Source organism: Octopus sinensis, linkage group LG26, assembly GCF_006345805.1.
Source record: "Octopus sinensis linkage group LG26, ASM634580v1, whole genome shotgun sequence".
Classification (NCBI taxonomy): domain Eukaryota; kingdom Metazoa; phylum Mollusca; class Cephalopoda; order Octopoda; family Octopodidae; genus Octopus; species Octopus sinensis.
The window spans coordinates 18,768,373-18,782,968 of NC_043022.1; the positions used below are offsets into that span (position 1 = coordinate 18,768,373).

Below are 14,596 nucleotides of genomic sequence, written 5' to 3' on the forward strand. Positions count from 1 at the left end.
CCTTAATATTTTGTAGTGATGGAACCCTCAGTGAAAAAGAAGAGATTGTGCTCATATAACAAAGACTGGGAAAATGGTTGGCAGCAACTAATAATCCACAAGAGGCAAAGTGCATTATTTGTAATGGTACCTTTAAAATTGGTCATATGGGTGTTACTCTTTACTCTTACTCCTTTACTTGTTTCAGTCATTTGACTGCGGCCATGCTGGAGCACCGCCTTTAGTCGAGCAAATCGACCTCGGGACTTATTTTTTGTAAGCCCAGTACTTATTCTATCAGTCTCTTTTGCCAAACCGCTAAGTGACAGGGACGTAAACACACCAGCATCGGTTGTCAAGCAATGCTAGGGGGACAAACACAGACACACAAACATATACACACACACTTATATATATATACATATATCCGACAGGCTTCTTTCAGTTTCCGTCTACCAAATCCACTCACAAGGCATTGGTCGGCCCGGGGCTATAGCAGAAGACACTTGCCCTAGGTGCCACGCAGTGGGACTGAACCCTGAACCATGTGGTTGGTTAGCAAGCTACTTACCACACAGCCACTCCTGCGCCACTCCGGTGTTGTAGCTATCAAACAACGTAAGACTTCCAATAGTCATAAAAGTAATTGCGATGCTTCAGTTTCCATTGCTACAACTCCCTTGATTGTAGCTTGAAAATGAATTCAAAACTTTCCTGGGATTCCAAAGTAGCTGGAAAGATATATCTTGTGGTCGGACCAAATCGAAGGCCATAGTTACGAATGTTTTAGATAAAAAAAAAGCATTAAAAGTAGCATTGAAAGATTTGAAACAACAGGATCCTCCTCTATAGTTTTGCCTTCAAATTGATGCTTCTAACCACAAAAACAGGGAAATATTTCCCTTATGTGTTCAATATTTCAATATGGAATATGGTACAGTGAACTACATTATTGACTGTTTTGAGAATGCTGATGAAAGTGCCGATGGAATGTTTTAGATGTTTGAGAAAGTCTCTGGACAATTTGCAACTTGACTGGGGAAGAGTTTCAGGTTTTAGACTTTGAAATCTTTAGACTTTAAATGTATCAATGTTTTCAAAATAGTTTCTTTTGTCCTTTTAATTCCTGGAACATCATCTTATTGTGAGAGAGTTTTTAGTTTAATGCCATCTAAATGGCGAGATGAAAGGAACCGATGCTTTGTAGAATTAATTGAGAATGAATTTCTCTTATATTTTAACATAAAAGATAGTTGCTTGGAATTTGCTAAAAACATCAAAGAAGATACAAATTTTCAGAAGCCAGCAAAAAACCAGGGCAAATATAGTTTTAAAGATTCGAATCTTTTGATCAAAGTAAAATAAAAGTGTTCTTGGTCATTTGTTTTTGTATTTTCATTTAGATAAAAGAAATGTAATTTTGAACTGCATTTAATATTGGCATCTGTTATGATTTATAGGAACCGAACCAAAATTTGTGCACTTAAATATCAATAAAGTTTTTCATGTCCTTTATTGTAGTTTTACAGAGTTGGCAACCCTAGTTCCTGTGCATTACAAAACCACAGGCTACAGTATACACGTGGTCATTAAAACACATAAAAGAAGAAAGAAGCTCCAAAGATATGCATTTTCCAGAAAGTTATGAGGAGTAAAATGTCCGGTTGTGTGAATTTTCCGAAACTCCTCTTCCCAATCCCTCCGAAATGTTTTTCCAAACAAATCTTTACACACACTCAATCTACAAGATCCAAGCGATTATGGAAAGACTTCCGCCCGTCCCCCACCACCATTTTCCCACAAATCTGTTAATTTAGAAAATGTGTTTTTGCCAAAAACCCTCATTTTCATATACGGAGGTTCCAGAACATTGCCAAAAACCAGCATTGTCAAATTCCACCTCGTCCCCCAGCCCAAATTCTTCAATTTTGACTTTTTCCCCCAACACTAACCCTAACCCTAAACCAAAAATCCTAACACTAACCCTAACCCTAACCGTACCAATACAATAAGAAAGTCTATCATTCATTCTGATAATAGAATCACTTCAGTGGTAAGTTAATTTTCGTTTTTTAATTACAACGCAATGTATTTAATTAAATTGTGTCTGTGGAGAGTCATTCTGTTTTAATGCCTTATTAATTAACACACTTGTAACAAGATGGGGATCTTTTCGCTTTGACCGGCAGATTTTTTAAATAATTTCTTTGTAACTAAAAAATTTTAAACTTCGTATATTGGTAGAGTTACAAAGAAATTATTTTAAAAATCTGCCGCTCAAAGAGAAAAGATCCCGCAAGGATGGGGTACTAAATTTATCGACCCCGAAAGGATGAAAGGCAAAGTCGACCTCGGCGGAATTTATTATAATCGTATTTTATGCTGTTTGGAAGTTGTTTCTGTAAAATTCCACCAAAAGATATCCATTTTCCTTAAAGTCGTCATGACCGGGGCTTGAACTGTATATTGACCGCACATCAATATTATCAATACTTTTTATAATATCCCAGTTGCGTACTAGAGTCGATCTAATAGACTGAACCCCTCCCACCAAATTTATACGCACACACACACAGTCTCATACACGCGCGCGCGCACACACATACACAGAGTCTCATACACGCACACACACAGTATCATAAACACACAAACCCACACACACAGTCTCATACACGCACACACACAGTCTCATTAAACACAGAAACAGGCTCGTACACGCACGCACACAGATACCAGCAGACAACCAGTGTCCTAATTTAAAATTTATTTCTCTTTTTTTCTTTTTCTCAGAATTCTAACATTATATGGGAGGAGCATTTTGAAGTATCGTCTTTTGTTGTTTTTTTTTTCTTTCTTTCTCTTTCAGTTCCAAGGCAACAAAGTGTGTAATTACATCGCAAGGACGGAAATACAACGAAAAAGTTTTGCCGAAAACAAAAAAAAAGTTTTTGCAAAAAAGAAAAAAAAAGATTTTACAAATAAAAAGAAAAGAAAAGAACACGATCGATTTTACTCATGCTATTATTATGCGTTTCTGGGAATCCCGGACTTAGTGCAGTCAACTGCAACTTTGACCATATAGAGTGACTTGACAATTATTCACCAACTTTTGTGGCTATATATGTCAGAGTTCGGCGGTATCCGATATTCACTTTGTTGACAGGACAGGTGCTACCTGCATCAATACAATAAGAAAGTCTACATTTCATACAGATAATAGAATCACTTCAGTGGTAAGTTAATTTTCGTGTTTTAGTTACAACGCAATGTATTTAATTAAATTGTGTCTGTGGAGAGTCATTCTGTTTTAATGCCTTATTAATTAACACACCTGTAACAAGATGGATATTATAAAAAGTTTAAGCCCCGGTCATGATGACTTTAAGGAAAATGGATATCTTTTGGTGGAATTTTACAGAAACAACTTCCAAACAGCATAAAATACGATTATAATAAATTCCGCCGAGGTCGACTTTGCCTTTCATCCTTTCGGGGTCGATAAATTAAGTACCAGTTGCGTACTGGGTCGATCTAATCGACTGGACCCCTCCCACCAAATTTATACGCACACACTAAATACACACAGTCTCATATACAGTCACATACACACGCACTCACAGACAGAGTCACACGCACACAAAATATCGTCTGCTTAGGTAGTCTTTGTCAGGAGAAGGGCTGCGCTCATATTTAGTTAGACGCACGACTCTCGAAAAAGGACCAGGTGGTCTTTCGTAATAGCTAGAAATAACAGCCAAATCTCTCTTTTTCTTTTAGTTTTTTCCCTCTCTTTCTTTAATTATTTGCTAACAGATTTGGAAATAACGATAAGGAAAGAAGTTTGAATTTAAAAAGAATTCAAATGATTAAATGTACAAAAATAAATACATTGGCGAAAAAAATTTAAGACCGATGATAAAAGTTCTATTTCTTACCAAATATTCTGTTACTGACATCCATACAAATTATTTCCATCTTTTTACACCTTATGCAGAATTTATTTCTCTTTCGAATGATGCAGACAATAACTATTTTTATACAACTTGAAGAATTCTAATGCTAAATTAATATAAACGTTTCAAATTTACCGGCAAAATACAAAAAAGTTGTATAAAATTCTTCAAGTTGTATAAAAATAGTTATTGTCTGCATCATTCGAAAGAGAAATAAATTCTGCATAAGGTGTAAAAAGATGGAAATAATTTGTATGGATGTCAGTAACAGAATATTTGGTAAGAAATAGAACTTTTATCATCGGTCTTAGATTTCTTTTCGCCAATGCACATGAAATAAAATAAAATTGAATAGCAGAACATGAGACACTTTACGACACATTTCTGAATGCTAACAAAACAGGAAAATTATTTACATTCGACGCATCTTGTTTGTTGTTAGCGCAACGTTTCGGCTGATGGCCAAATTTCGAACCTGGGTTCTCATTCCTGAGATAGTTTTCGAGGTTGCTGATATTATTATTATTATTCGTCATCATCATCATCATTGTCATCATTATTGTCATCATCATCATCATTGTCATTATTATTACTGTTATTGTTATTATTATTATTATTATTATTACTATTACTAAGCAGTAGTTTTATTTTTATAACAAGCTTTCACTTCACTACCGATCGCAGCTCTGTGTGCCTTGGGTATGTGCTGTGGTTTGTTGTGATAATCTGATGGTTACTTTATTGAAAGTGTTTTGCGTAGGATGTGTGCAGTGTCCAGTAGTGCAATTTTCTGTATGCTGTATATATTTGTAAGTCCTGGTGCTTTTGTTATGTACTAGCAGTATCGCCCGGCGTTGCTCGGGTTGTAAGGGAAATAACTATATAAGCATTTTTAGAGAGTTATAGCCAAAAAATAGCAAAAAAAATGCATTAAAAATTGAAAAAAATTAAGGTAAATTTTTTTAAAATCGTTGACACATCGTAGATATTTTTAGAGAGTTACTTCCCTTATATAAAAGCGAAAAAATGCATTAAAATGGAAAAATATGATGGTAAATTTTTTAAAATCGTAGACTCATCGTAGACGCACGCTAATACCCAGAAGGGCTCGATATGAATCACGACTATAAGATACCCGCTTTTGGTTAAACTGCACCGCAAAATGTGGGAGTAGTTAGGAATCTAAATCGTAGGAGACAGACACACAACTTCACTCTTATATAAAGATGCTTTTTTTTTTCAGTCATAGTGTTAGATTTATGAAGGTCTTCAGTAGAAAATCCTTCGAATTCTGACTCGCTGCTTGATATAATGAAATTCGTATCCATTTTTTGTCAGAATTACAAATTTTGAAAACACAATAGGAACAAATTTCGGAAAAAAATCTCCCATAATTCGGAATTAAAATTACACTTCGATTTTTGTACAAAACTGTATTTGAAGTGTTTACGAAGTATAATACGTGTTTTCACGAATGTACTAAAGAGATTTACTCTGATATTCTCATTTAAATATGAATAGGTAAATTCGGGCGGTTTGGTAACGAAAGGGTTTATATAAGTGTCGTCTGTTTATACATAAACACTGTTTCATAGTTTCAGTTTAGTCTTCCTCAAATCACTGTCACTAATTTACTCTCTTCCAAGAACATTTTCACTCACTGTTATCTGTTAGCTTCCCATACATTTTACTCATGTATCTATCAGCGTGATAGACAGAAACAAATATTACATTTACTTTCATTTTATTCGTTGCCCACTGTGTGTGTGCGTTTGCGTGTGGTGTAAACCAGACTAAGAAAAGCATTTGACACACACACCAGAATGTGAGTTTTCTGTAAATTTTGCTTAATTGGAGTTTAAATTTTAAAAACGGACCTGGCATGACGCGATGCGTTGTACTCTTAAAACTGCTAGGTAAATTGTAATTGAAGAAATCCTATATTGTTGATTTGTATAACTCCCAAAGGGAGGCAGATAAAATCTGCCTTTTATAATAGACTAGCAGTATCGCCCGGCGTTGCTCGGGTTGTAAGGGAAATAATTATATAAGCATTTTTAGAGATGTAAGGTATAATAGCCATCTCAATATGACTACCCAAAGGGGGAGGGGTGTTACTGTAGCTTTTTACGTTCTGAGATTTAATAATAAATTTTAGAGAGTTACTTCCCTTATATATGTCAAAAATGGATTAAAAATGGGAAAAATTGATGGTAAAATTTTTTTTAAATCGTAGACTCATCGTAGACGCGCGCTAATACCCAGACGGTCTCGATATGAATCACGACTATAAGATACCCGCTTTTGGTTAAACTGCACCGCAAAATGTGGGAGTAGTTAGGAATCTAAATCGTAGGAGACAGACACACAACCTCACTTTTATATATAAGATTTCCTCTATTTACATAATATTGAGGTCTCTTTCTTTCTTTTGTTATCTTACTGTTTTTACCAATACACATATATATATATATATAAATATATATATAGTTACAGAGATGTACTTGCATAGCAAGTGACTTGATCTGAGATCGTGTGCTGGAACGAAAACAGTTGCAGCGTTGAGGTGTTTATAAGCCATTTAAGAAACACACAAAAAGCGTTAGATTCACTTCAACATTTAAATTTAATTTGTCAAAATATTTTCGTCACTTTGAGACCGCGACCTGTTAGCACGATATTTTTGTCAGTGAACAGGTCGCGGTCTGAAAGCGACGAAAATATTTTGGCAAATTAAATTTAAATGTTGAAGTGAACGTAACGGTTTTTGTGTGTTTCTTAAATGGCTTACAAACACCTTCCACGCTGCAATATATATATACACACATATATATATATATATATGTATGTATGTATGTATGTGTGTATATGTGTATGCATGTATGTGTGTGTGTGTGCGTGTCTGTGCTTGTGATTGTCCTCCACCACTGCTTGACAACGAATGTTGGTTTGTTTACACCCCTGTCACCTAGTGGTTTGACAAAGGAAACAGATAGAATAAGTACAATGCTTACAAAAATAAAACTGGAGTTGATTCATTAAACTACAATTCTTCAAGGCATTGCCCCAGCATGGCCACAGACCAATGGCTGGAAAAAGCAGAAGAATAAAAGAATACATTCTCTGCTTTGGTCTTATGTTCAAGGCATAAGAAAGCTTGAGTTTACATGAGAAGGCCTAACAGACCTGGTAGAAACAGCAGCCAAATCTCCCTCAAATCACACCTTACTGTCTTATGTATGTATATATATATGAGCCAATGAGGGGTACCTCTACATGGTAGCTAGACCTGGTAGAAATAGCAGCCAAATTTCCCCCAAATCACACCTTACTGTCTTATCTATGTATATATGTATGTATGAGCCTATGAGGGAGACCCCTACATGGCAGCTAGACCTGGTAGAAATAGCAGCCAAATTTCCCCCAAATCACACCTTACTGTCTTATCTATGTATAGATGTATGTATGAGCCTATGAGGGAGACCCCTACATGGCAGCTAGACCTGGTAGAAATAGCAGCCAAATTTCCCCCAAATCACACCTTACTGTCTTATCTATGTATATATGTATGTATGAGCCTATGAGGGAGACCCCTACATGGCAGCTAGACATGGTAGAAATAGCAGCCAAATCTCCCTCAAATCACACCTTACTGTCTTATCTTTCTGCTACTTATGTTCGTCGTAAAAAACTTTCCTGTCACACACTCACGCACACGCACACACACACACACACACACACACACACGCGCGCACCCTCACACACACACACACGCGCGCACACACACACACACACACTCACACACACGCACGTTAGCTTACAATTTTATTTATATATTTGCGTGTCTGTGCTGAAAGAGGAAGTGGGAGGCAGAGTGAAAGAATCACTCACTACAGTAAGTAAATTACTTTCCTTTATATTCGCTGCCCACTGTGTGTGGTGCGTATGCGTGTGGTGTAAACCAGACTAAGAAAAGCATTTGACACACACACCAGAATGTGAGTTTTCTGTAATTTTGCTTAATTGGAGTTTAATTTTAAAAACTGGACCTGGCATGACGCGATGCATTGTACTCTTAAAATTGCTAGGTAAATTGTAATTGAAGAAATCCTATATTGTAGATTTGTATAACTCCCAAAGGGAGGCAGATAAAATCTGCCTTTTATAATAAGAGATTTGTCTGAATATTTTTATTATTGTTATTGTTCGGGTCACTACTTCGAATCGAACTCGGGATCTTGTGGTTAAGGCCCGCGGGCATATGGCGTAGTGGTTAAGAGCGCGGGCACTAACCCCACGATTCCGAGTTCGATTCCAAGCAGTGACCTGAACAATAACAATAACAACAACAACAACAGCAATAATAATAATTTTAATAATAATAATAATAATAATAATAACATCGAAAAATATCTTAGGAATGAGAACCCAGGTTCGAAATTTTCCCAAGACACCTGAAGAAGGCTGGAGGGTGTATCAGCCGAAACGTTGTGTTAACAACAAGCATGATGAGGACAATTATCCGTCGATTGTAAGTAATGTGAATAATTCCTCATCTCTTAAATGTAGAACTGTATTATAACAGGAAAAGTTTTTACTTGGTCAAGAAATGTGTTTGTTCTGTTTGTGAAGACGGTTAGCATTGTGAGTACTGTTGCGTTGACTATTTGAGAAATTTGTAACATATACACCATTACTCTTCAGCTATGGGGAATACGAATCTGCCAAAAATATTGGCAAAAATGGACATTTCTAAATTAAAACCCACCAACCCCATCCCCGCACCCATTTCCTTCAAATTTAATTTTTTTCAGAATTTCTTTTTTTCCTCAAAATATGCGGAAAAATACGGAGATTATAATTCTGAAAAAATTTCCAAAATTCTTACTAAAATTTTTTTTAAGAATTTTTTCTTTTCTAAATATGCGGTAAAATATGGACATCATGATTCAGACAAAAATTTCAAAACATTTCTCTACTTACGGTTTTAGGGCTTTACGGTTAGGGTCAGGGTTTTAGGGTTAGTATTGCGGAAAAAGTCAAAATTGAAGAAGTTGGGGGTGGGGAAAGAGAGGGAAAATTTTTCAAAATGCCTATTTTTAGCAATTTCCCGGAACTTCCATGTCCAAAAACGGGATTTTTGGCAAAAAATAATTGTTTAAATGGTGGGTGGGGGACGGGCGGAAGTCTTTGGAAAGTTTAATAAATTTTAGATTCATTTAATATTCATTTCAGTAATAGAAAAAGGTTTTAAGAAAGATCCCAACTGTGGAGATGTGATAAAAATAACAGCTAAATCGCCATTAACCTTTTTCCCGTAGTGAAACCATATTCAACCAATCCCCCCCACTCCCCCTCCCCCAAATTCTTCAATTTTGACTTTTTCCCCAACACTAACCGTAACCGTAACCATAAAACCCTAACCGTAACTTCAGAAATATTTTGAAATTTTTGTCCAAATCATAATGTCTGTATTTTTCCTCATATTTAGAAGGAAAAAAATTCTTCAAAAAGAATTTTACAAAAATTTTTGGAAATTATTTTTTAGAATCATAATCTCTATATTTTTCCGTATATTTTGAAAAGAAAAATTCCTGAAAAAACTTACCATTCCACAAGGCAGGGTAGGAATGTGTCATATAACACATCTTTTGCTCTTTGTATTGTTGAGAAAAGTTTGTATTTTCAAAGTTATTTCGTGTTAAAGTTGTCGTATTTCGGTAATTTCAACCAATCAATGACATGTATTGATGTCGTTGTATAGCACCAAGTCAGACCTGTGCCAGCATGCCTATAATCAATAAGCATTCCAGCCTTGACCATCCTGTCTTTCATTCATACTTAGGATTACAATATGTGTGTCCTTCCCATTTTGTAGATAGCACAATGTGGCATGAGTGAGATTTCACTTTTATTTCTAATCATTTGAGTGAGTGTTGTAATACTTCTTCAAAGCTGTTGTTGATGTTGTTGTCGTTGCTTGACCCTTGGGCAGTTCTACCATAAACAAGAGTTTGATAAATAGCTCTCCAGCTACGAGCATCCACCACAAGTTTTTAGCTGTACCTTTGTTCATACTATCCTTCCTTTTCCAAAAGATATTAGTGTCATTTTAGGGAGATTTTGTTGCTGTTTCTAGCAGGCTGAGACTCACCATGTTGAGTCATTTTATTGTTGTTTGTTTGTTTGTTCTTATTGTCTTTCTCGATCACAACTAAAATGTCTACCTCTCTTTCTCTGACAGGCAAAAATGAAAGCCCCAGCTTCCATCGTTTTCATAGTATATCTGTTTTACCAGGTAGGTGCATTTACTGTCTTGTTCAGTTTCCATAATCATTCTTTCACAGACGTATTGATTTAGTCGACCCACTAACATCCACATTCCATGTTGGCTTAGGTTGGATGCTTTGCTTCCACACCTGGAATTTCCTCTCCAGCCATGGCATGATATATCAGAATCTCTATAACCTTGGCATAGTTGGAAAACTTGGAGAATGGTTACATGACTTTCTAAAAGACAGAAGTTATGTAGCGGTGGCCAGCTGGACCTACTCCAAGGAAGCATATGTAATGAGTGGTGTTCCACCACGGACTGTCTTGAGGCCATTGCTGCTCATAGAGGCCCTCAGCTGCTCAGATACCCACCAGACACACGGCTGGATGGATCCTTTGAGCCTTCAGAATGAGAGAACAGGAAACCATGATGGTTCTCTGGAGGACACTTGTCCTCAGCCATTTAGATTACTGCTCCCAACTGGGGTCACCATACACTGTAAAACTGACAGAACTCACAGCAATCCAGTGAAGCTACACAAAGACGACTATCTCAATGTAACATGTCAGCCACAGGTGGGGGCTAAAAAAGTTAAGACTCTCCTCCCTAGAACGAAGGCAGGAAAGATACGCAGTAATATTCATCTGGAAAATCCTAGAAGTACTTGTACCAATCTTTGGAATTGAAAGTTGCACAAACAGCAGGACGGGGCACCACTGCATAGTACCAAAAATCCCAACATTGCTACCAAGAAACAGGACCAAATACTGCAACAGCTTGGGCTTCAAGTGGCCACAGCTCTTCAATATCCTCTCAGAAAGCTTGAGAGACTGATATGGGGTGGATGCTGGAGCCTTCATAACAAAACTGGATCTCCTCCTATCAAGAGTTCCAAATGAACCTATCTCAAGACAAGAAATGTAGATGAGGGCAGCAACATCAAACTGCATCATTCATCAAATACCACACATTTGAGGTGGTTTAGTGAAAGTGTAGCAGTGGCCAATTTAGCTTAATGGTATAGCACTTGGCAGAGTGTTCAACAGATATGGGTTCAAGTCCCATGTCTGTTTGTTGACAATTTTCTTTTCACTTTGTAAGAGTAATTTAAATGTTTCTGCTGTTCTAACGATGTCTCTGCATTCGAAAATAAATTATCAACTCATTTGCATCTTTATACACTTTTTGGTGCTTCTTAAAAAAACAAATATTTGTTTCTTTATATACATGTGATTTACGTAAAAACACCTTTTGAGTGTGGTCGCTGCCAGAACCTCCTGACTGGCCCTCATGCTGGTGGCACTTAAAATCACCCACTACACTCTCAGAGTGGTTGATGTTAGGAAGGGCATCAAGCTGTAGAAACTCTGCCAGATCAGATGGAGCCTGGTGCAGCCATCTGGCTCACCAGACCTCAGTCAAACCGTCCAACCCATGCCAGCATGGAAAGCGGACGTTAAACAATGATGATGATATATATATATATATACATACATATGTATAAATGCACATATACATACACGCATATAAACACATAAACATACACATATATACATGTAAGTCCGTATGTATGTATAAAAAATTAAAGGTGATGCTTTAGAACGTCATAATAATCCTCATTATCATCATCGTTGTTGTTGTGTGTGTGTATACATTCACTTATATATAATTTCTCACCTGGCATCACACCTTCTTAGTCAGCCGATCAATTTTCATCCAACCCTCATATTTACACACACACACACACACACCATGTAAGTCATTGGTTTGTGTGCATGTCAATCATTTCACCATCCTTTTTTTAGTTAAAGACTTCCATTGCTCTCTGTGATTCATTTCTCTTTCAATTTAGGTCAGCAGAGTGTCAGGTGTTTGCCCTGAAGGTCAGTTAGAGCATGGAGACAAATGCTGTAAACCTGTTACACATTGTCCATCAGGTAATATTTCAAATAAGTACATGTTATGCATACTGTTGTTCATTCATATAGTATATATATATATATATATAGTGTATATATATATATATATATATAATGTATATATATATAGATGCATACCCTTCTATGCATACCCTTCCTTCTTGGGACACAAAACCCTACTTGTGAAGACTTGTTGAGGCAAGTGGAAATCAAAAATCAAAATCGATCAGCATGAATGGAAATTGTCGCTGTGATACCAGTGCTGGTGGCACATAAGAGAACCATCCGAACGTGGCCGTTGCCAGTGCTGCCCTGACTGGCTTCTGTGCCGGTGACATGTAAAAAGCAACATCCAACCGTGGCCGTTGCCAGCCTCGCCTGGCCTCCGTGCCGGTGGCACGTAAAAAGCACCATCCGATCGTGGCCGTTTGCCAGCCTCGCCTGGCCTCCGGGCCAGTGGCACGTAAAATGCACCATCCGACCGTGGCCGTTTGCCAGACTCGTCTGGCACCTGTGCAGGTGGCACGTAAAAAGCACCCACTATACTCACTAGTGGTTGGCATTAGGAAGGGCATCCAGCCGTAGAAACATTGCCAGATCAGACTGGGCCTGGTGCAGCCTTCTGGCTTCCCAGACCCCAGTTGCACCGTCCAACCCATGCCAGCATGGAAAGCGGACGCTAAATGATGATGATGATATATATATTGTGTGTACTGCCCCATGATGGTAAGATCAACAAAAAAGTACTCCATCTGGTGAGAGATAAATATCATTTACTGAACCCAAAGTATATTTTTATGAGCTATTAAAACTATGGGAAGGCAGCCAGAAGCAGTGAAAGACTTTTGACAAACAAAACAATCGGATATTTTAATAAGGGCGGAATTGAACCAATGTGTGTATTAAATATTTTGGCATAATGACTCTCCCTAGACACAACGATATATATATATATATATATATATATATATATATATATCTTTATATATAAAAATGGAGTTGTGTGTGTGAGTGTCTGTCCCCTTCGATTTAGATTCCTAACTACTCCCACATTTTGCAGTGCAGTTTAACCAAAAGCGGGTATCTTATAGTCGTAATTCATATCGAGCCCTTCTGGGTATTAGCGCGCGTCTACGATGAGTCTACGATTCAAAAAAAAATTTACCAGCATTTTTTCACTTTTAATGTATTTTGGTTAGGTTTGTATAAGGGAAGTAACTCTCTAAAAATGCTTATATAGTTATTTCCCTAAGACAGTCTTAAATGGCTTAAATGTTTTCATACTGTTGTGTTTATTAAATGAGTGTGAATTTGAAGCGTTCCGAGTGTTCCCTGAAAAAAATCAACATATTTTGAGGGATAAAAATAAATTAGAAGATTGAATTATTCTTTTCATCGAAAACATTGAAAGGCTCAATCGTTCGTAAGTTATTATATTTTAACTTGTTCTTGACTCAACCGAATAAAAAACCACAAACGTTTACATCTTTTTGTCTTCTTTTGACACTGTACTTTGTTATGTGTTTTGAGCCTTATTCGAATTACAGATTTCATAAGTTCAGCTGTTTTCTTCAAATTTATAGAAATATGCGTTGTTGCGGACAATATCTTTGTTTTGATTTTTCCAAAAGTATGGATAAAATGGAATGCAATTTCGTCAAAATTAACGCTTAAACAAGTTATTCATCAAATTTCTATCCACCCGAGCAAAGCCGGGTCAATCTGCTAGTATATATATATATATATATATATATATATATGTATATATATATGTATATATGGATGGATGGATGGATGGATTACACACACACACACACATACACAGCATCAATTTCTTTTATTTCTTGTCACCTATTCTACTCAAATGGTTTTGGTTGGCCCAGGGCTATAGAAGACTTTCTCCCAGAATGCCACATAGGTTTAAACAGAAAAGTACATGGTTGAGAACAAAACTTCTTAGTACACTGTCGTACCTATTCCTGTATCCCATGCCTGCACTTATGCATGTGCGTGTGTGTGTGTTTTATGGCTGGTGACCTTGTAGAAGTGGAATGTGTGTAGTGTTTTCGGGGTGGGGAATTGTTAGGTGGTAGCTGAAAGACTGCATAAACATCTTTGTGTTCCTTTGAGATAAATTCTTTGGAGCATTTACGCAGGTATGGAGTGTGCGTAGGGGTAGTATATATGCAGGGACTTAAACTGGTTGAGGTGGAAATGGGTCTATTGGGTAGATGTCTGCCGAAATAGGGCAAGTGTGTGTGCCTGTTCTGGTCAAATTCTTTTACAGATTCCTAGGTATTTTGTGGTGGGAGGGCTGAAGTTGGGGGACTGGTACTTATAGTCACGATGGCGCACATAGATGCAACAGGATGTATTTCCTTTCATGTAGGCAAGTGTTATATATCTCACTTCTCTTGTTGAGATAGATGTGTGGGTGCCAAGAGTTATTTTCTCAGCCAAGCATAATCTGC

General features: G+C 37.0%; 1 protein-coding gene across 5 annotated transcripts in view; it reads left to right on the plus strand.

Moving 5' to 3' along the window:
- Positions 1-1,944: 1,944 nt before the first annotated feature.
- Positions 1,945-14,596, plus strand: part of LOC115224785 — a 34,139-nt gene continuing 21,487 nt past the window's right edge. For 3 of the 5 annotated variants that reach the window (XM_036513795.1, XM_029795699.2, XM_029795700.2), the window contains exons 1-3: positions 8,313-8,463; positions 10,177-10,230; positions 12,059-12,143. In XM_036513795.1, the coding sequence (XP_036369688.1) occupies positions 8,353-8,463; positions 10,177-10,230; positions 12,059-12,143 (250 nt within the window). In that variant the 5' untranslated portion in view covers positions 8,313-8,352. Of the gene's footprint in view, positions 2,033-2,845; positions 3,213-8,312; positions 8,464-10,176; positions 10,231-12,058; positions 12,144-14,596 lie in introns of those variants that run through there. The other 2 variants (XM_036513796.1, XM_036513797.1) reach the window with 2 other exon arrangements.